The sequence below is a fragment of the Thamnophis elegans genome, chromosome 1, assembly GCF_009769535.1.
Source record: "Thamnophis elegans isolate rThaEle1 chromosome 1, rThaEle1.pri, whole genome shotgun sequence".
In the NCBI taxonomy this organism is placed as follows: domain Eukaryota; kingdom Metazoa; phylum Chordata; class Lepidosauria; order Squamata; family Colubridae; genus Thamnophis; species Thamnophis elegans.
In genome coordinates, this window is record NC_045541.1 from 24,693,398 (window position 1) to 24,717,372 (window position 23,975).

At 37.3% G+C, this 23,975-nt stretch overlaps 1 protein-coding gene across 2 annotated transcripts in view; it reads right to left on the reverse strand.

Moving 5' to 3' along the window:
- Positions 1 to 23,975, reverse strand: part of LOC116508186 (mitogen-activated protein kinase kinase kinase 20-like) — a 121,937-nt gene that overhangs the window by 25,762 nt on the left and 72,200 nt on the right. Inside the window, exons 11-16 of one of the 2 annotated variants that reach the window (XM_032216711.1) lie at positions 22,548 to 22,683; positions 8,020 to 8,064; positions 5,684 to 5,714; positions 4,273 to 4,412; positions 2,899 to 2,961; positions 2,038 to 2,130 (exon numbers count right to left, since the gene is read on the reverse strand). In XM_032216711.1, the coding sequence (XP_032072602.1) occupies positions 2,038 to 2,130; positions 2,899 to 2,961; positions 4,273 to 4,412; positions 5,684 to 5,714; positions 8,020 to 8,064; positions 22,548 to 22,683 (508 nt within the window). Of the gene's footprint in view, positions 1 to 2,037; positions 2,131 to 2,898; positions 2,962 to 4,272; positions 4,413 to 5,683; positions 5,715 to 8,019; positions 8,065 to 10,568; positions 15,171 to 22,547; positions 22,684 to 23,975 lie in introns of those variants that run through there. The other variant, XM_032216721.1, reaches the window with a different exon arrangement.

The window sequence follows — 23,975 nt, forward strand, 5'->3', positions numbered from 1 at the left end:
TTTGTTCATTAAGTGGATGAACTGAGCTTTCCTGAAACAAGTTAGTCTTACATAAATATATATTAAGGGATTTATCACCATGGCCAAATCTGATCTACTCAGGAATGGATAAAGCTTGCATGGTACTCTTTCCTTTGCAGACATTCTTCTTATCACCCCTAAAACTTAAATATTCAGATTTAAGGCTTATTCCAGGAATATTATTAATTAATTAATTAATTAATTAATTAATTAGACTTATATACCGCTTCATAGGGCTAGCAGCCCTCTCTAAGCGGTTTACAGATTTTTTTAGCAAATTGAGTCAGCAACTTGCCCCCACAGTCTGGGTCCTCATTTCACCCACCTCGGAAGGATGGAAGGCTGAGTCGACCTTGAGCCGGTGAGATTTGAACCGCTGAACTGCAGATCAGTCAGCTGAAGTGGCCTGCAGTACTGCACCCTAACCACTGCGCCACCTTGGCTCAGCTAATAATCCAAACAGCAAATCTGAGCCTTCAAAATTAACTCAAATCAGAGTTTTGCTTTAGCTTAAAGTCCCTGTACCTGGATTAAGTTTTCAACATCCATCCATGTAGAATTTTAATCACAGATCGGCGTATATTGAACGTATCCCAGGTTTCCTGGTGCAAATGTCTCAGCTGAGATCTATTGTTCTATCTTGATAGATCTGATCTCAAATTGCTCATCACCAGACAATCAGAAATAGTAAAACTGGCATTATCGGGACTTTATTATTCAAGTAATTATGTAACAAACACAAAATTTCAAACTCTATGAGCAAACATGCCAAAATACATTCTTGCAGTTGAGAATTCCAGAACAGGCAGTCCTAATTTAACAACCACAATTGGGACTGACAATTGTGGTTGCTAAGCGAGGCAATTGCTAAATGAAGCCATGTTGCTTTCCTTTGCTTTCCTGACCTATAAAGGTAATAAATGCCAGGATTTGTCACCAAATTGCTTTTTCATCACTGTCGTAACTGTGCATGGTTGCTAAACAAGATAGTTGCTAAACAATAGTTTACCTGTAAGTTATATTATAAAGGTTAACTGATCATGTAAGCAAGGTGAACTGCAATCTCTCTCTCTCTCTCTCTCTCTCTCTCTCTCTCTCTCTCTCTCTCTCTCTCTGAAATATCGTAATAAGCATGACAAAAGAAAGTTCCTTATAGATATCATGGCAGTTGTGTACAATATATGTTGCATCTTTTGGGGATAAAATACCTCAAAGATATATCTTTGGGATGTGGACTCATCTTATGGCATGTGAGCATTATGCTGTAGTTCTAGAAACCACAACCACAGCACCCCACAACCCTGATCAGTATCACAATGTGAAAACAAAATTATTTGTCTTACATAGTCGAGTTTGTCTGTAATGGAGAATTACAATTCAACATCAGCTTATATATCAAGACTTTTAATCAAAACCGTAACCTTAGTTTGAAATTATTTTAACATTCTGGCTAATAAACTGACATTAAATCACAGTTCTTCACTTTAGATATAACAACTATTTCCATTTTTTTAAAGTCACAGATAAGCGCTGAAAAAGAGAGGCAGAAACAAAAGGATGAGTTGTCATTTCAAATTTCAACTTATTGGCTCTATGAAATTAGGCAAGTCCTGCACACCAGAGGTGGGCTGCTCCCAGTTTGGCCCAAATCAGGTGAACCAGTAGTGGCGGCATCAGGAGGCTCCGCCCACCCACCCAGATGCTTCTGCGCATGCGCAGAAGTATTGCGCATGTGAGCACGAGCATACCGGTAGCCTCGGGATTTGCAACCCACCTCTACTGCATACTGAGAGTTTTCGGTTTTGTACCAAAGTGCTTACACTGTGCACAGGAAAAGCTCTGTGTGAACCTGATAGAACAAGTTTTGTACCTTGCTGCATTGTAATTACATTTTTACCATGAAATGAACAGAGAGAGGAGTTGTGTTGCAACGAAGAAGTATCTTGTGAAGGTTTTAAGGGCAAATTAATTCTGCTTCAGAAGGAAATAAGCAAAAGGAAATGTTCATTTATTTACCTGAGGACCTTTTCCAGGTTTTAAATGGTAGCCAAAAACAAGCTCCAGATTCAGCACTTTCACCTCACTGGCCTCATTTTCACTGGCAGAATCCTGAAAGAACAATTAGTCATTCTGGTTCACCTCAAACATCCGTTTAAATTCAAGACTCTCATTTGAGTTGAATATTTCACCATTTTGCAGAGTCTGGCTCAATTTAAATCCTGAGCGTAAGAAACCATGTTGTGTTATTCAGGCTTTAAAAGCAAGCCTGTAAATCTCTAAGATATTCCCTATGCAGTAGGGCCCAAAGCGATCAGGAATCCCAACAGGGAAATCCAGAATTGTGCACCTGGAAGGCAATCTCACGCATTAAGTCGTGATCTTTCTCTTTTCTCATAGGGAATCCCATAAAAAATCTCAAGAAGTTGAAAAGTTCCACAAAACATTGTGTACTGCATCTGCACCCCTATCAGTGGGTGGCAGTTGAACCAAATAGTCAAAACCTGGAACTATAAGCTAGCAGTGCAAGTTTATATGAAAATTTAATAATAAATTGACATAATATAGTATTGGGTCCCAGTCTATATTGATGGGCCTGGCACTCTTTGACCCAGCTGGATCAATACTGTCCATTTTCTGCCAGTATCAGTATTTTCTTTCCAATGAAACAAGAGTATAGAATGATTTAAGAGTTCTCCAATAGCTACAACCAAATGCAGACTCTTCTCAAAGTAGTTAAGCCCAAATATGTTTTTACACTTGCCCGATAGCAGTAGCAAATATTAGTATACATTTTTCCCATGTATTTCCCGTTTAATCAAAATAGAATACTTTATTTGGCCAAGTGTGATTAGACACCCAAGGACACACCCTACTTACCTTAATCAGGGGTGGAAAATGAAACATATTGAAGAAATCCTGACACAGCTTCTCAATGGCAGTCTAAGAAGGAAAGAACATAGAAAGTTAAACACAGGACATGGCTGCAAATAATTTCTCATGTAGAGCTCTCATAAAATATTCAACTTTTTTTGGCGGGGGGAAACAAAGCACTTTCTGGGCAGTCTCTTCCTAAAGCACCATTTTATTCTTTCTGCTGCTCAGCAATTTTACTTGTTGGTGTTGGAGAGCTGATACATGATCAGCCTTAAGTGGCGGATGAAGTTTTGCAACTGTGACTGAAATGCAGGCTAGCTGTCAGAACCAAGCATCCAAACCTGGTTGGGTCTTAAAGGTAAAGGTACCCCTTGCATATATGTGCTCGTCGTTCCCGACTCTAGGGAGCAGTGTTCATCTCCGTTTCAAAGCCGAAGAGCCAGCGCTGTCCAAAGACATCTCTGTGGTCATGTGGTCAGCATGACTAGACGCTGAAGGCGCACAGAATGCTGTTACCTTCCCACCAAAGGTTGTCCCCATTTTTCTACTTGCATTTTTACGTGCTTTCAAACTGCTAGGTTGGCAGAAGCTGGGACAAGTAACGAGAGCTCACTCCGTTACACAGCGCTGGGGATTCAAACCACCGAACTGCCAACCTTTCTGATCGACAAGCTCAGCTTCTTAGAGTGGTACCGATTCTGAGTGAAAGCAGTTTTACAGGCAGACTATAAAATGGCAGATCTTCTGGTTAAATAAGATGGATGATGGTGAGGGCAGGCATTATCTGTTAAGCTATGGTCCTGCTCCATGGTGACTACAGAAATTTAATACAAGTAGTTTTATAACACTGCCCAAAGTGATTGGTGTTTGAACTCTGATTCACCAACACTTTGCTTCCCCTAAGATTTTAAAACGTGATCAGGATTACTGTTTGCAAACACAACTATTTTTTTGCATGTATTTTCAATTCTTTCCTTATCTATAGGTCTGTGAGAATAGGTTTTTGGATTCCTCCATGTGGGTTTTTATTTTTTGCAAGGGTAAAGAACTCCAACTATTTCCCATTCTCTTTTATTCTCAGTACATTGTATCTATGACTTAGTATATCAATGCTCATAACCAGAAGTTTATGACAACAAGCTGCACATGTGTTGTGCAAAACAGTACAAGAAAAACATGTATGGATATATGTACTAATGGTCATAAATACATGCTTAAAATCTCATCAATCTCATGAAATATTTTTATATGTAATCATTTTTATTTTAGTAAATCTGGAATTACATTTGTCAGATTGTCAGATTTAGACTTTGATACTAGGAACAAGCTGTTCTTTTTCATAACTTGATGATCACCCAAAGTTTGCAATTCAGGTACCTTCAAATGAATGATGTGTCCTTTGGAAACAATTCCCATGTCCTTCAAATCATCTTCTTCCAGAAGAAGTAAACGTTTTCCTGTGATGTGATGCTCTTTAAACAAGGTAGCATATATACTCATATCGCCAGATGAATCACCTTAAAATCATAAGACATTGTTCAGAAATCTGGACATAGAAAGATCAAGTTTTGTGAGCTGCATTTCTCTTTCAAGGGGCTTTGGGTTCTACTAGTACTGATGGTATTACCCAATTTGGTTAAAGAAACATCACCAAGAAAACAACCAGGCTCAGAGAGCATCAAGGAATCCCCCTCCCAAACCTCATTTCAACCCTGACCTACATATATTCTTCTTTACTGACTTTGGGGTCTTGCTGTAGCCTAAAAAAGACTCCATTCTCTGTGACCAAGTGATTTATATTTCCAACATGAGAACAGCAAGAGGCAAGCCTGTACCAGCCATTGGTAATTTTTCAATTTTTTAAAAAAATGATAAACAACGATCATTTAGAACAGCGGTCACCAACCAGTGGTTCATGGACCACTGGTAGTCCATGAGAAAATTTTGGTGGTCCACAAAAAAAAATATTTGTATTTTTATATTGCACTAAATACTATTTATCTTTTTTTTTATTAATATTAGTGGCCTTCGGGATTTAAAATTATGAATTTAGTGGTCCCTGAAGTCTGAAAGGTTGGTGACCCCTGATTTAGAACACTAGTATAAATGAGCCGTGATGGCACAGTGGTTAGAATGCAGTACTGCCAGCAATTTGACAGTTCAATTCTCACCGGCTCAAGGTTGACTCAGCCTTCCTTCCTTCCGAGGTCAGTAAAATGAGGATCTAGATTGTTGGGGGCAATAGGCTGACTCTGTAAACCTGTAGACTCTGAAGCGGTATATAAGTGGTGTATATATATAAAAAAAGTGCTATTATTATTACTATAACATTTTATTCTTGTTTAATTTGTTGCCCCTGCTTTGCCAACGTGCTCCTTCAACAAAATCCCACTAAATGAATAATGTTTTCCTTCCTGACTCAGGGAAGCAGAAGTCATTTTACACACAATCTCCATTGGAGCCTTTGCTTCTCTAAAAGTTTACGTTGAAAATATTAACTGAAACTTTTATTGGCTTCCTCTATTACATGCTGTCAACTCAAGGAGGATGTCAATTGAGTAATATCTATCAGAGAAAGATTTCTTCGTATTCCTATATTCTGGTTGAGGGATTTGTTCTCTTCACTTTACTGAGAAAGTTAGCTAAGTTCCTTTGAATCTTAAGAAACTCAAAAGGATTTTTATATGCTTTTCCTAGTTGTATTAGAGCTTTTAACCTTGCTTAGTCTATCACCACAATACATTTATTCATTCATGCTTTTGTGAGCTAGACATATGTAGAGTCTTACCTTTTCTAACGAGCTGTTGCATCCAAAAATACTGTGAAGAAAGGACATTGATTTTATGATCTGAGGCATGAAAAGCTTTGTATGGCACATCTAATCAGAAAACATGTTGAGAGGAAAAAAACGTGGTTTTGAAAGCTGTTTAAATGAATAGGGATTGTGTAAAAAAAGAAACAACCCACAATAACACACTTTAATCTTACATCTGAGATTAAAAATTTGCAACCAGGGCCAAATCCAGCTCTTCTCATTGGTTGCCAATTCAAAGGAAGATGTAGACTGATGGTGACTAAAGCAGACAGATGAATTGCCAATCTAACATGAGAGATGGATCAGATCTTGCCCTTGAGTCCCACATTCTGTCTCCAAAATGAACTTTGAGTAAAGGTAGTTGTTGGCCAGGGCACAGTTAAGACAACCACCACTTACATTCTCCATAGAATATCTCCAGTTTAATATGCTTGAGATTTGCAGCCCTCACTGCCATTCATTAAAAAAAAAAAAACAAGAAAATTTCTACTTCTAATGTAAGGAAGAAATTACCAAACATATATTTCTTCTTTGAAATATACACGTATGTTTTGCACAGCCATTTGTAATTTAAGAGTAATGCTTCCTGTGCAAAGATGTCACACTGTTGTTTATGAAGCATATGTTTAAACTTGCATTAAGATATGAATGGTAGGCCTGAGGGCAAAAAAGTCCCACCGTGCAGGACCGTAAATATAAGAAAAACTAAAATGCTAATTTTCTAAATTATTACTGATGCACATATTACTAAGATCCTTAGTCAGTTTGCACAGCATATTTTAGATGAATGCAATTTTCTGTATATGAGGCTGCCCTGATTCAGAAGCTTCAGCCGACACCAGATGCCGCAGCCTATATGTTGATGGGGAAGAACAGGTTAACTAGAGTAACAGCATTTCTACCAGAGTTGCAGATCTAATCCAAGGTGCTGGTTATGGCCTACTTCACGGCTTGGACTTTTGTTAACTTCAGGACTACCTGTTCTACCTAAACTCTTCCCATCTACTATATTCCAGGTGGGAGGCCAGCATGCAGATCACCCCCCCCTTCAGAATATAACATGGACATGACAGCAGGTCTCCTTGATTGTAGCCCCATCACTCTGGAATACCCTGTCCCTAAGTTCAAGTTGGCGCCTTCCAATTTTCATTATGGGAATGGGTTACAGCTATGCCATTGCAAAGAATTTTGATGCAGGGCAAGTCACCTAACCCAAAGGGGTCTGATTGTCCAGGTTTGAAATGATATTTATTATTTTAGTTTGTACTTTGCAGGGTCCTTAGTGCTCTCTGCGCTTGGTTATTTTATTGCAGATGTTTCATTACCAAACTAGGTAACAACATCAGTGCTAGTAGGGAGTGGGATTTGCTCTTATTTTATTTGCCAGTGGTTTGCCCTGTCAATGTTGGTGGGATTGGCCTTGATGGTTCTTTGATTGGGCTATTTACTGTTAGCTTGTTTCTCTGAGTTGGTAACAGCTGACAGTAAACAACCAACCAATCAAAGCACGTACAAGATCAATCCCTTCTAGCCCTGATGATGTTACCTAGCTTGGTAACGAAACAGCTACAGAAACACAACCAAGCTCAGAGAACACCAAGGACTCCACAATTCAACTCTGAGCTACAAATATTCTATAAGAATTTATACTTTATTCTATAGATTCTAAGCCACCTAGAGTCTTACAATCTATAGAATATAGAAAACATTTTTTTCTGGGCCACCTTCTTTTCTTCTAAGACTCTCTTTACATTGTTTTCTCCTTGCAAGTATTCTGAACTTCCATCTATTTAGTAGACTTTGTGAACATTTAAAGAAAAATAAGTCCACAGTCCATTCCTCATTGTACATTTTAAGATTAAACCGCAGGAAAGAACATGCCACAGACAAATGTTGCACAAAATAGAAGTAAAGTTTTAGCACAAGGATGGAAAGATTGTGGTCATATGTGGTTAGATTGCAACTCCTGTTACTCATAGCAAACACTCTTGATAAGAAATAGCCTTCCATGTACATCTTATTTGCTTTTGACCCCCGAAATAAGCACTTGGTCTTATTTTCGGGGAGGTCTTATTATTGTTGAGATGCAGGAGGCGGTGATAGTGGTCAGCTCATGGCTGCTGCTGTGTTGCAATATTTTCAGGGGAGAGCTTATTTTAGTGCATGCACTCAAAAGCCCGATTGGGAAACCGGGTAGTGCATCAGTATTAGGGAGTGACAGATTTCCCACCATGGCTTAGGCCTTTGCTTAACGAAAGGCGTCTTAACTAAATGGAAAAATATTGATTTGATTAATAAAGACTGCTTACCACATCTTCTTCAGTCCATGCACCGATATCAAATGATGGCAGCAACTGTGTAAGAAATATGCATTTAAAAGTGCAGTTTCTTTCATTCTTTTTGTCTCTATTTCTTCATATTCTCTTAGTATATAGTTTTTATTTAGCAGATACTTTGCAAATTTTGAAGATTGAACTGATATGTTACCGATAAAAAGATGACACGTCCCCTTTTCTGAAACAAAACCCTTCCACATTCAGCCAAGTTATTTATATTCTAATTCATTTTGGGTGACTTATGGTATTAACAAGTCCACAGATTTGTTTGCTTTATTTTTTTACATTTATTTGCCAGATCAGAACTTTAATGGATGTGACTCTGTGCGTATAAGAACCTCAAAAGTGGAGTAAACCAAATTATCTTAAGTTAGCTTTTAATTAATATGTCAAGTTCTAATTTGAACTTTAAACTTAGACAAATTCTAATTTAGGTTTGCAAACTTAGTATTGAGGAGGCTGTTTGAGAATCGCTTTTCAATTTTATGTGAGTTATGTAAATTGTAATGAATGGTTAGTTGATTGCCTGTTAAATATCCTGCAATGATGGAGAACGTCATTCAAAATAAATGAACACTTAGGACTTGAGACTCAGTTCTGAAAACTACTGCACGCTAGTGATCTGATGGGGAGCAGAAAGAATGTGTCACTGAGTTATTAATTTGTTTTTATTTATGAAATGTTTATACTTCCTACTTATAGTTTAAGTCCAGACAGTTCACAACAAGAGATTGTTAAATAAGTTGAGACTGAATCAAGAGGGAAAAATGGAGTAAGATCACCAGTAACTGAGTAAGATTATGAAAAAATATGGATTTTACTGGTTTCCTGGTTGTGAACTAATCCATGGTAAATGTAATAAAGGTAGTCCTTGATTTACAACAATTCATTTAGTGACCGTTCAAAATTACGGCATTCAAAAATGTAACTTATGACCATTTTTTAGAGTTATAACCTTTGCAGCATCCCCATGGTCACGTGGTCAAAATTCAGAAGTTTGACAATTGATTCATACTTATGACCGTACCCCGAGGTCATGTCATCATTACCTTTTGCAACCTTCTGACAAGCAATGTCAACTTAACAACCAGGTTACTAACTTATCAACTGCAATGATTTACTTAACAACTGTGGCAAGAAATGTCATAAAAAGAGGCAAAAATCACATAACAAATTCTCACTTAACAATAGAAATTTGGGGCTCAGTTGTGGTTGTAAGTCGAGGACTACCTGGTTAAGTGCCAAAACATTATAGTTATGTGTGGTATACAAATTTGCCCATAGATTATGTATTCCAGAGTGAATTCATTTGATAGGAAACTGGAACCACCTCAGGGTGTAGGGGAAACAGTCTGCAGAAGTACAGAAACAAACTTGAGAGGGGATGGTCTAAACTCAAATTAGTCAAGTAATGTTTAATATATTCAACAGAATGATGAAGAAAAGCAGGAAACTATGGGATAGCAAAACAACAGGTTATTCTGAAAGAAGCCATGACTTACTACTGCTTATTAGCTTGGGTGAAATGGACTTACTATTAACATGGTGATTTCTTCATTGTTAGTGGATTTGGTGTTTAAAAGTATAATCAGTAAGGTATACAAAGATTTAAAAATTGGGGGAAAGGTCCAAAATTATCCAAATCATTTTCAGAGTCAAGTTAGAATCAAGTAGTGACTTAAACAGGTCCATGATCTTAACCACTATATATCATATGGCCTGTATATCATGGAAAATTCCTAGGAGACCTTGCCTGCAAATTCTCTTCCCTCAAAACAATCACTTTTGAAAGGAGGTAGCCTGAACTTTTCTGTAGGCTGACATAGCCTCTATATTATAGCCTTCCTCAACTTCTTATGTGTAAAAAAATCTATAACATGGTTAGAAGATGTGCTGTCTTTCAGTCTGAAATGTAGCAGACAGAGTTGCCTGTAACAAACATTATGCCCAATCATGATTTGTATGCCTTTCCATATCAATTATGCATAGTAGTTGATTGATTAGAGATTAGATGAGCAATGTAGCGTGGTTCCAAAAATACATTGCCCACCCTATATATTCCTTATAAATTCAATGTTGTTACTTCAGAGTATTCAGGGATAAGAAACCTAAAGCCCTGTACATGTTGCAGAACTACAATTCCTGGCATCTTTCACTATTGGCCGTACTGGGTGAAACTGTTGAGAATTATTTTCGATATAGATATAGAACCTAAGGCCATAATTGGGACTGGAATTTTAATCAAAAGTTGTTATGGTCATAAGTCAAGGGAACATATGAACGGACTTGATTTTAGGGCCATTTTTACGACAGTCATAAATCAAGTCACTGTTAAGCAAATCATGTGATCGTTAAGCAAGTCACATGGTAATTAAGCGTTCATTGTAACTCTGAACAGTCATAAATGAATTACCCATATAACCATAGTTATCTCCCCATGATGCATTTATATTGTTTTAGCTTTTTCAGCTTTTGTGCATATGTCTGTATATATTTATTTGAATTGTTTCTAAATTATTTTAATGTAGGAATGATTATGACATCCTTCTTACACATGAATTAACACTGAAGAGAAATAACTGTAATAAGGGACATTTGTGATGCATTTGGTGACAAAGCTCAGATTAAAAGTTGGTGCAGATATATCATTAGGTATCCCATGTAAACATCATGTTTTTAATCAGGGCCGCAGGCTTTTTGTGTATTTTGTTTTTTTAGTGTCATCACGTTTATTGTAAAATCAAAAATGAAAACAAAGAGAAGCAAAGAAAAACAGCTCACAACAAATTAGGATTTATGACACCAAATTGTAAAAAAAGAAAAAGCTGATTACATTTTGGTGTTCTGTGAATAATTAAAAATGCAAACCATTAAATGAATGAAGCAAGACATCACATAATTAAATACTATAATGAAAAAAGTAAATACTATAACAAAAAAAAGTCTTGCCATGCAGAAGTGGAACATTTCACATTCCATACAAATGTTATATTCTGTTCACACGCTGTATAGTAGTTTTGGCACAGAGTTATCACAGCACATCAGAAGACAAGTCTCAATTTTTCTAAACATGGTTGAAATACTTTCCATTTTCATACAAATTTGGAATACAAATAACATGATCTCTTTATCAATATAAAACATTTCAAAAGTGTAAAAAGCAACCCTCCCCCCCCCAAATGATAATATGATTGATCAGATTTCAACAGAGAGGCTTTACAAATTTCTGAAATAACATGAAAGTGTTTATGATGGTTTGCCTCGGTAATGTTTCTGCAATTATCCTTTCCCTATCAAATAAGCTTTAGGCAGGCTTTTCAATAAAAATAGATTAGATTCAAGTTTTGAAAAAAAGCATTTTTTACTAGTTTCTAAAAATAGAGCAGATATTTTAGACTGGAAGGTCTTACTGCTTCTTGTGATATTTTATTAAAACAAAAATTGAAAAAATGCAATGATTTCAGGGGAATTAACAAACCAAATGTTGCTTAAGTAACAGAGTTATTAATAAACTGTACAGAAGATATTCTGATACTAAAATAGCAAATTTCACTGTCCCTATTAATCCATTATTCCTCTGATCTGTCACAACTTAATACACCAGGGGAGAACCTTAGGTTATCAAGGATATTACATAGGATGACAAAGACACTGTATTCTATTATTAATTTATATGACACCATTGATCTTTTCTTTTAGGGAAAAAAAAATATGAAAGAGGGGGAAAATAGAATAGGTCCAAAGAGACTTCTGAATGCTTTATGCCAAAGTAGATTATAGTCTACTTCAGTGGTTCCAACCTTTTCTTCATCATAGACTCCCTTTAAAAACCTTTTGTGTCCACAGACTTAACTCAAGATTTAAATAATAACTTTTCAAGCCTTCACGGACCCTCTGTGATGGTACTGTGGCCTCCCCATGAACCATAGATTGAAAACCACTAGTCTACCTGGATTCATCCTTGATCGTCTGCACAATCCATATATTGATTTGGTGGAAAGGAGGAGAATGCGGGACCAAGAGATATCAGTGGTGGGTTCCAGCTGCTGCCACTGCCAGTTTGCTCAGGGACGCGCTGTGCACGTGTGTGCATGCACAGTACTGAAAAAGCTTCTGCGCATACGCAGAAGCAAAAAACAGGATGTCAGCACCTACAGCGCCGCCAATAGAACCGGTTTGGGGGCGTGGTAGGCCAAATTACTACCTATTCGGCCAAACCGAATAGGTAGTAATTTGTGATTACTACCTCTCTGTGAGATAGGCTCCTCTCTTCAGTAGGTAGCCTTTACTATGTACTCAGTACTCATATCAGGTTCAGATTTCCCTTAGAATGTACCTATGGAATTTCTATATGACACAATTTCCACATAGTTCCTCTCCAGATGTATTGTGGCTTTAGCTTCCAAAATTCACATTGGCTGTGTTGCTGGGGAATGCCAAAGGTAATAATGCAGATACATCTGGAGTGATAGTGTGATTTCAGATCCAATAGGCTTTTAATAGTTGTTCAAAACTCACTAAGTTCTGTTTAACTATTTTAAAGTGTAACTGCCATGCTTTCTCATACAACTATAATAGTTGTATGAGACAGCTATTATACTATATACACTAGATTAGGACTTTCAGTGTTATCAAAATAATACTGCTTGTATGCCCAAACTTAGAAATGTTAAGTTCTGATTGCACTATGCAGTAGCACAATTAAATTAAATTGTGCTACTGCATCTACATTTACAATCAAAACATCCAAAATGAAGCTTTAGTAATGTCCTAATAGTAAATCCAGAATATTCACCCTACAGTAAAACCTGGAAAGTTAAATGAGTTGGAAATAAGCGAAAAGGAGCTACTTTCAAAGCCTGTTTCTACAAGCAATCAATATATCTGTGTGTCTGTAGCCCAATGTATATAGATAACTCTCAATCAAGATAATTTACAAGGCAAACTTGTTCACTAAAAAGTAAGCTTCATGAGATTGACTTTACCATCAGTTATATTTTTACAGGATTACAATTTGAGACTATAATCCTTAGGAAAATCCTAGAGGCTGTAGAATTAATCAAACTACCATTTTTAGGATATAATGATTTGAATTTGATATGCCTTCCAAGTCACTGTAGAAACTTTTTTTGCAGCTTTTCTTCTATCTGAGAACTCCACCATAGAAAGCGGAGAAAGCAGACTAGGCAAGGGGACTGCTGGGAAGGTTTGAGAATCAACACAATGGATTCTCTTTCAATTATTTCAGGATGATAAAACATGTAAAATTTAAAAACTGTAACTCCAGGGAAGGAAAAAAAAGTGTGCAAGAAGTAAGGAAGTCCTTTATCATTTTATAGATTCCTAAATTCTTTAAAAAATGAACATTCTTAGAAATATGTTGCCTGATTAAGTGGAAGGTCCTATTCGATCAAAAGTTTTGTTAAAATTAACCAAAGAACATAGCTACATGTTGTAGCCTAACCAAGATCCTAGGTTGTTTCTGTAAAAAATGCTTGAAATATACTCATACTTGGAGGAAATCTGAATTTTATGTTTGCTTTAACACAAGAAGTTGGTGGATTTAAATATCATTGCATTGTATTCCTTTTTTTCATTTTACTGAGATTTTTATCAACAGGAAAGAGACAGAAATTAGAATAAATAAGCAACAGTGTGGAAAATATATATTTATCACACAAGAGCAATACAGCTATTCAAGAAGTATTTTGTCTTGGTTAGATTTTTTAAAAGTTATTTTACAATAATGCTAAGGACATATTGTTTGTATGGCAGGAAATCTATATCAGTAAAACCAATTTCATTCTCTCACTTTGCCCAAATAGGTGAGCTGTCCTGCCAGATAAAATGAGCATTTGAAAATGTTTGTTTCTTATAAATCTTATTATATATACATTTGTGCATGCCTTCTAGTCAGTGTTGATTCCTGATATAGTAATCATCTGGACAAGTCCCTGCAGTTTTCTTGGCAAGGTTTTCAGAAGTGATTTGTCCTTGCCTCATTCCTAGGGCTGAGGGAAAATGACCAGCCCAAGATTACTCACCCTATTTTGTGGCCAAGATGTGACTAAAACTCATAATCTTCTGGTTTCTAGCCTGATGCCACTATACCAAATTGACTTTAGAATACAGCCCACGGTTATAGGTATCAGAGGTGGCATTCAGGAACCGGTAGCGGAAATTTTGAGAGTGGGGAGGGAACTATGATTTTGCAGTATCCTTTCCCCTGCCATGCCCACAGAACCGGCAGTAAAAAAATTTGAATCTCACCACTGATATGTATGATTCTTTGGAATTACAGCTATAAAACATGCAGGGAAACCCCAAATGGAATTATACTTTTATCTGTTAACCTGCTCAAGAGACCTACGGGAGGAAGGAACAATGATACTTAAAAGAAAATACCAGCAGTTTCAGCATTAGCATAGTGTTGAGCCATAACGATGCCAACAATAGGTCAACATAAACAAAAAAAACCCCTTAAATAAACAAACAACCCAAAATTGTTTAAATTAATTCTAAATTTGAAAGCAAAAAACAAAACAAAAAGAAACCACATAGAGGGTATAAACATAAGGAACATGATTTCTCACAAATAGGAAAACAAAATGGTTCTGTGCAACAAAATGGTGCTCTGTTCTTACTCAGCAATGAAAAACATAGGATATATTTTTTTCTCAATGTTCTTCTTTCTCTCCCTTTTGTAACAGATGCCAGACTAGAGTCCTCACAGCTTTCCTTTACTGCTAATCACTGTCATCCTCAAAATCGATCTCCTCATCGGTATCATCATCCTCATCATCCTCATCAGATAAGTCGAATTCATGGAACCCCAGCGCCAGGTTGACCTTCTTCCCTTTTCTCATAGAGGTGGTTTTGGAAGAATTCTTTTTGGCTTGCATATTGATCTGCATTCCAGAATGCAGGGCGGATCCTGCTTCATTCATAGAGAAGACATCCCCAAAACCTTGCATCATCAAGGCCTTCAGACTCTGGTTCATGCCAGCTACCTCCCCATTACTCGTGGCGGTAATCTGACATGACATCTCTGCACTGTTTGATTCCTCTGTTTTAGATTCAAAGTAAGATGCCTCAGACATTCTGGCAGCAAAAGGGAAGCAAAACTAATGAAAAAGGAAAGGAAGGACAGAGGGGGAGGGGAAAGGAAAATTAGAAACCAATTAAAATCCCAGCAAAAGACACCACCAGATTAGTTAGCAGTAAACAGAAAGTAAAATGATTAGTGAATTTTAATACAAAATGCCAAGTCAGCATTTATTTTTTTTAAGGACTTGGTTATTGTAACTCCATAAAAATATCAGAAACCTAAGGCACATATAAGGCATCATAAGATATAAATTTTGTGTAGCATTAGAAGATTGGGCTTTTTGTTTCTTTTTGGTAGTACAATCTAGTCTGAGAATAATTTTAACAAAGCAAAAGGAAAAACAATCAAAACATATTTTGTTTTCAATTTAAATATTCCAGAGTCTCATACGGGGAAGAAATATTCCTGACTGACAAAAAGTGTGCCTCTACAAAACTATATATGGCTTATGTCTGCTTTATCTGCCCATTTTTTTACTGGAATCAAAAGCCACCAGTGGTTGACAATCGAATTAATTTTGGAGAAATAAATAAAATTCTGACTCGTCAGAATTAATAAACAATTCATCCCCCCCCCCTTTTTTTTTACTGGAAACTAACAATTAATAGATAAAAGATTTCAGCTCTAGAGCAATGCATATGCTGTGATATTTTATGACAGCTCCTTAATGCAAAAATAATTTCCCATTATTTCCTGTAGGATAATATTTCATGCCAGAAGTTATGATGGACACAAAAATCTCCATCTCCTGGGCAGTGGCTGTCAAGAATACATAGAAGTGGCTTATTGCCACACAGATTTTTTTTTTAAATAAAGCAGTCTGTACATTAGCAGCTGTATGACATAAATCCGTCCCCACACACAGGCTACACCACATGAAAAGATTCCAGAAGACAAGATAAATACTTATACTGAGAGAATCCTAAGGAACTCACAAAAGCTTCATACTCTCAAAGGAGATGGCATTCAATAAACCCCTTTTGCTGGTGGACCCTTTTCTGTCAGGGAATGATTTTATATTCTTATTCTCTGCTACCTTCTTATGCTTGCTTGTTCAAGAGTTTTGGGGATCTGCCTGGAGATAAGGAGAGTGGGAGACTTTCTATCTATGCAAACAGAGGTCTACAGTATACGCTATGCTATGCTATGCTATGCTATGCTATGCTATACTATACGTATACAATATGGGTATGCATAAAGGAAAATGGACAAGTTGTAATCTAACCAAGCAGAGGCATTTGTGGGGGTAAAAAAAAAGTATTATGTCATATTTTATTCCTTTCCACTTCATTGGCAATTTCTGGACATTTCTTTTGTCTATACAAAGAAATAGTTCCTGTTTGAACGAGACTTTTTGGTTGTCCCCTTGACAACCTAGTTCCTGGGGTGGGGGGAGAGTGGAAAAAACCCCTCTGCATTAATGCACGGATACTGCACCCACCAGCTGTGTTTTTGCAATAACTAATAGGGCAGATATTACATGGCCATTCTGATAGAGCTTTCTGGCTTTTTAAGGTTCCTGATAATGTATTTGACGTGAAGCTTAAAATTGCAGCGATTCCCAGTGATTGGGCTGAGCTGTTTCTTTCTTCATATAATTTATTTCTTCTCAGCCTAATCATACAAAGAAATGCATGTTCAAACTCAGGCAAGAACAATGGTTAAATATCCTTCGTGGTTTTGAAGGCTAGCATGACAGAGCTGTAAGAAGTTGGAGTAGAATCACAGGACCCAAATATCAAAACACCAGCCATAGTTAATCACCCTGGCTCAGTATTATGTATCCTATTAATTGGTTGCAACCCCCCCCCCCCCCCCAAAACAATGGGTGAAGTGGAGAATCAATGCAAGTGTGTTCCAACCTATGTGAGATAAGGAAAACGTTAAGTGAGCTATACAAACAGGACATACCTCTGAATGAATAAAAGGCCTCTATTGGAAGAGTACTTTAAATGTTTGGCTTTGCCATTTGCCACATTTATCCTTTTAGATAAATAAAATAATAATCTACTTCAGCTTTAGCTCAATGCCTGATTCCTTTATGGCAGGGGTGGGGAACTATGGCCCTTTTATGACTTGTGGACTTCAACTCCCAGAATTCATGAGCCAACATGATTGGCTCAGGAATTCTGGAGGTTGAAGTCCACAAGTCATAAAGGGGCCAACGTTCCCCACCTCTGCTTTACAGACATATCCATGTAGTTTACTAAGGAAATATAAAAATGCTTGCTATTGCCTTCTCTCGGGATATTTTTTCAACATCCCCATCTAGCCAATAAAAGTATATAAACTATTTCAAAATGTGGAAGTTATTTAGAAAAGAAATGAGACAAAGTTCATATGCTGGGTCGTTCATCTAGTGGATGCCGGAAACCGGGCCACGCAAATAAGCAAAGCCCCATCCAAGAGATGCAGGGAATACTTGAAACCACACCCACCCCGGTCCACGAAAGAACCTCTCTCCACAGAACTGGTTCCTGGTGTCCAAAAGGTTGGGGGCCACTGATCTAGAGACTCGAAAGCAGCCAAGATCACCTGGAAAGCCTACTATAGATGTTGCCCATCTGATTCTCCTGCAACCACATATTGAAAGTTTGACACGGGCTTTGCTGTGGTTCCCCAAAAGATGGGATCAAGAAGCAAAGCCCAGTGGAGGGCAAACTATGGTTTGTTCACGCCATACAGAAAATGAACAGCTTAGTATATTATGGAGCTTTAAGACACCCGGAAAGCTAAACACACTAAACCCAGAATAATCCTACTGTAGTGCTTTTAGTATAAATGTTCTTGAATGAAGATTAGAAGCCTAATTCTAGTTGATTTTTACAAAGAGCAGCAGAAAATTGCCTCAGGCTGCAGCAGATGTGGGTTGAGCCCTGCAACTGGCTATTTGTTTGAAACACCTTCCTATTCCATTCAAGTTTATTATCACTTGTCTCTACCGCTCCAAATTGCACATTGTGGGGAAAAAAAGAAAGATCTCTATGTATTTGCATCAGTGCATTAAAAAAAAAAATACCCCAAATAAATAATAAGGCTGCTTCATACTGATGGCTTGCTACACTGAACACTCTTGAGTTACATTACAAGTAGCCAGTATTTGGATGCGTGAATCAGGACTAAGAGGGATGAGTTTCCATAATATATCCACAAAACTGCTCAATTTGTCCTCCTTTCAATTCCATGTCAATGTCACCACGATGTTTGACAATGACAGAGCAGGTGCTGAGCAGCTGCTGCTTAGTCCCTAAACTTGAAAACTCTCTGCTTAGCATGTGTCTCCATCTGCTTCCAATTCCTGACATAAGTTCTATACGCTAATTCTTGCATATTAATTAAGCTTTTCTTTTTAAATAAATAAATAAATAAATAAAAACGAGAATTTCTTCCCCAAACTGACAATGAACTAAGCTTCCCGGCCTAAAAAGATTGAATCAGTTTTGCAATAAAGGATGTCCCTGTTGAAGGACTGTAAATCATTCCTGTTCTTACTGGAACAGTGAAAAACAAGGTCACAACTTGCCTTTTTACCTGTGTGTGTTTTTAACCATCTCGTGTTGAACCTGAACTATTAGAAACAGCAGCCTTGACATGAACAAAGAATGTTTACTTTAAAAAAAGAAGAGCAAAAAGGCAAGCATCTTAATCTTGCCTTTAAGCTACTCCCTACTTTTGTCCTAATTTCTTGGAGTGACAGGGCCCAGCATAGCTACTCAGCATTGAAGGAACTGTACTTAAATATTTATTCACCTATGACCCATCTGAAGTGAATTTTCAAAAGCAACTAACCCCAGATTAAAATTTTGCCTTGGAGGCTAAATAAATAAATAAATGGTGCAGTGGGATTGCATTTTGATTATATAAACCCTGAGCTGCCTCAAGACCATTGAGGGCAGAGAAGAGAACTTCCTTGCCCTGCCTGTTGCAAGTTGTTATTTGTATATCAAGGCAGCAATCCTTCACTCTGCTGCGCTTGAAGCTTGTCTTGAGATGAAAATAGCAGCTTCTGAAAGGGCACCTCTTGACAGGAGTTAGCAAGGGGGAAGAAAGAGTCGAGCAGCTATCTACATAACAAAATGGGCACATCAACTAGACTGAAGCAGCTAACCTCTTGCCTGCTTTGACCTTGTTTGTAGCATAACTCTCTGCTATAAAGCTGGAGCATGCCTCGAAATAACTCTGCAATATCACAAGCCATACTATCACCACGTCTTTCTCGGTTAATTTATCTAGCAATTGGGGTTTAAATAAAATTCCTGCGGGAGAAATCATTTCAAATCAATGACGTGAAGCAAGCCCAAACAATAGGGGCCCATTGTATTTTTTTTTATTTTTATAAACACCCTTCTCTTGTTTTTCACCTGAAAAACAGAGTTCGGATTATTTTTTTTTGTTATCCGTCTTGGACCACAGATGATTTTGCTCTGGTTTATACAACGCACAAACCTGTAGCTTTCAATCTTTAGCTGTGCCAAGCTCTTTTTCTGGATCAAGGGAGAGCAAATCTCATTGACAGGGTGCTTAATTGGGTACTAATCTAAGGTGCACCTAATCCTACTGCTGGCCTTTTATTAGTCATGCCACTTTACATGTGAGAAATGTATTTTTAAAAGCTGTGACGATGAGCTTCCAGTCGTATGGCCCTTTGCCTGCAATCTAGGAAGGTGCAGCCTTTACAGGATCTGTCGCCTCTGGGTGTAACTATGGGGCCAATATCTCATTTTTGCTCCTTCAAATCCTCTGAAGAGGCCAAAGGCTTGAGATGGTTTACAAATGCTAATGACTTCCACAGGTCAACTCTTTTTTTTTTTTACCAACAGAAGCATTTTAAAGACGGGCCAGCAATATAATATCCTTTTCAAATGTCCTTTATGGAACCAAATCATGAGCCTTTATTCGCTGGGACTTGAATTCTCCGGAAAAAGAAGAAAAATATGCATATCAGTTCAGCTCTTTCTTCCTCTTTTATCCAGATATGTATTTGCTCCTGCTTCCATTCTCTCAAATGCAGGCCACTACTTGACAAGACTCACAAAACATCTGCAATTTGTTTTTATATGTAGATGAATTCTGAAGTTAATTTCTTAAGAAGCGAGGGAGCGGCAAGGCTCTTCATTATTCAAAAATCTGACAGGAGCCCTTTCAGCTATAGGTCCCCGGGGCTTAAAAGTACCTCACTTTCAATATCATTTTAGCCTTCTCTTTTCAAGAAACGGCATTTGCTTGCCAGAGAAGGGATGTATTAATATCCTATAGAAAAGAAGTTTACGCTGAGCACAATAGACTTGAGCACAACACTTTCCCTCAGCAAAGCCAGCCAGTAAAAAGTCGCAGCAAAAAGCAATAGTGCAGGATAAAAATCCCTTAGCTTCACTCAGGGAAAAGATCAGCTCATTACGGCTATGTTTCATGCTGTGAACCACATAGGTGATGGCCTATATCTTAGCTACTCAATCTTTGCAGACATTAAAGGAAGCCTACGGGCTACCTAGAGAGAACAGAGAACACCTTGCTTCTAGGAAACACTCATGCTTCATCATTATAGGCTACTCCATGTTCACAGCTGGAATACACATGCAGTGTCATTCATACGGATGCCATTAAGCTGTGCCTCAGAAAGAAGGTGCAGGAAGAGTGAACAGGCCAAAATCCCAACTTAGATTAAATGGTAAGTACAATGCCCTCTGCAGAGGGGAGCACAGAAGGACAATACTATGCAACATCTGCAGGTTTGATAAACACTGCAAATGAATGCTGGATCAAGAGGCAGTCGTGGATGAAGACTATTAGCTCATCAGTTTAGGCAGAAGTAAAATGCAACATACAGTAATTAAATAATGCAAATAGAAGCTTGGCTGTTTGCTACTAGCAGCTGTCATAAGATGTTAAAGTGATCGTGTTCTGCTTGAAAGCTACTTTTATATATACTGGTTTTTATGCAGCCATTACTTGGGCATATATGTATCATTTCAATGCATTAGAAATTAAGCGATGATGACTCCTTTAGGAAGCAAGATTCAGATTTAGATAGAAAATGTTACTTATGTTTTGCCCTTTATACAGCAAAACAGTCATTTAGACATGAATGCAAATGGTTCCCAGTGCAATTCCTATGCCTCTCCCACCTGATTCCATCTACAATCATTACTTTTATGGATTGCATTATATTAATGGGAAGAAAAATCTGAACCTCCTTCCTGTGCTGTACTAATTATACAGCCATGCTCTAATCTCAATATATCTTACAGCAACAAGATTTGTCATTTCCGTAATAGAATCCAATGCCTGAAACATATCCATTTGCTTCTGAAAATATGCAATCCATGAAGCAGCCTGAAGGCACACATTGTTAAAGCAAAGCATATCACAGTCTGTTCAGTTTCTTACGTGGAGATCCCAGATTCTCCCCCAATCAGATGCTCTGTACTTCTCGAAGGAAAAGTGGGACATGAGTATAATAACTACCGGTATTATTTTTTTTAAAAAAAACAAACATCCCAATTGACCTTAATATTATGACAGTTTCACAATACAGTGATTCAGAATTAAGCTACAGGGTTGAGAGATCTGATATGCCTCCATAACAGAGGCATCAATGTAGATGAAACTGACTAGAATCATGCTATTTCTTTCCATGGGATTGCAGGGGATTTCTGCTTTTTAACTTTGGCAAGAGCTCCAATTGTATTTTGATGTTTTGGGTTTAAGACCTAGTACGTCTTTCATTAAGCCCTTTGAGTTTTGTAGATTTTATCTATGATTCATTTAAGTCTTTTTTTTTTCAGTTGGTTAGCCAAGAGATAAATAAATATGCTAAAATTCTATCAACATGTGTAGCAACAGATTCAAAAAGGAAAATATTTTTGGAAGAGCATTCATGTTTCCCTTTCCTATATTTCTTTGTGAATAGTTCCATATAATTTTAAATACGGATCTCTGTGAAGCCCTAAAATATATATATGGCTAGCTGTAAGACAAGACCCAGAGAATAATGGTGTTTACTCTAGATTGCAATCCAACATCGGCTTATCTGAGAATAAGCTCCAGATTATTGCATTGAAATTTATCATATGCCAAATTAATTTAGATGGATAATACCTTATCTTCAATGCAAATTTAAGAATAATTTACTTAGGCTTTAATAAAGCATTATAATAAGGTTGCTTTATTTCTCAAAGTTTTCACCTATACTTCCCAACAGTTTTAAATGAAATCAGTTTTAAAAGGCATGTCTAACAAAACATGATCACTTACACAGTTCAAAGCAGGAAAATGTGATAGTTCTACCATATGAGTGCAAGTGTAGCTTAAGACATTTCTTAGATTCAAGGTTTTGTTGGATTTTCTGATTCCATTTTTAAACAAAAACTATATACTGTACAACAGTACTTACCGGTGTGTTGGATTGTTCAGTTAGCTTCTGCTCCCACATTCTCAAGCGTTTTTCCCTTTCCTTGAGTTCCTGTTCCTTAAAGCTCAGATCACGTTCCAATCTCTTCAGCCTTTCTAAGGTGGCCTCGATTTCACATCTAAATAGAGAGAAATCTGTTAAACTGTACCTTCCCTTGGCAGGAACAAATTGTTCACAAATATTTTCCATATGAATGTTAATGAAACGTGAAAGAGTGAAAAGTATAGTGCAGTTTCATGTAGGACATTTAATTAGCAGAGTAGAGATTTGTTTGAACCCTAAACCAAAAGAAGAGGCCCTCTTTCTGAAGCCTGATGCAAGTTGAAGCTTGCCAAGGGCTCCATGTGTTGCTACTTCAATCATCCAGCTCAGACACCTTCTCAAGCCCCCTTTTCCACTCACTATGTCCCAGCTTCGACTCATCAAAGAAAAAGAAAGGGTCAAGTGTTTCTGAAAGTAACAAAGAGGGTCTCTTCTTCAAACATAGGGGAGCATCATTCTGAAGAATTAAGTCCTTGAATTTGTCATTTGTTCTCTTCATATTTTAATATGAAACAATGAGATTGAGTCAACATATAAGTACAATTAAGTGTGCCATTTGAGAACAATATCTGGAAATGCCCCAATATGACTAGAAATCTTCATCCAGTCCAATAAAGACTTTTTGTTGGAAAAGGAGGGGAAATTCTACTTTAAGACTGAAGCAGAAAAATATGATTTAAGATACTTTCCTACAGGCTTGGACCAAAGCTATTTTTTATTATGCGATTTATTTACAAGTATTTATGAATCATGTAGACATGCCCTTTAAAAATAATTAATGCGACATCTCCGGATGTGAAGATGAGCTGAAAGTGAATTCTAGTCTTTTCCACTGCTTTGAAATACACTTTCCAATGAGTCTCACTAACACAATATTTTTTGCTTCTATATAAAATCAGTAGCATATCTGAGGAAAATGTTTCATTCCTAGCTTTTTTTTTTCCTACTGGATTACTTTTCTTTTTTTCATTAGGAAAAAGATTCTTCCACTCTTGAAGTCTGAAGAGTGACGATCCATTTTCCAGGCTTGGAAATGTATCCATCTCAGTCCCACTGTACTTTGCTGCAAGAGTGGCAAAGTTTTTAAAGGCCTATGATGTATAAGCTAACTTAAATTACTTTAGGTAGCAGATCATAGAACATAGAATAATAGGGTTGGCAGGGACCTTGGAAGTCTGCTAATCCAGCCTGGTTTAATAGATCATAGATCTATTAATAGTATTAATCTATTAATGCTATCTATTAAACCAAGGCACTTAGCAAGATACCATCCTTAGATTATACAAGGTTTCATTGAGAGGTGGGTTGCTACTGGTTTGCACTGGTTCAGGTGAACTGGTAGTGGTATTTTGGCCTTGCTCGCAGAAC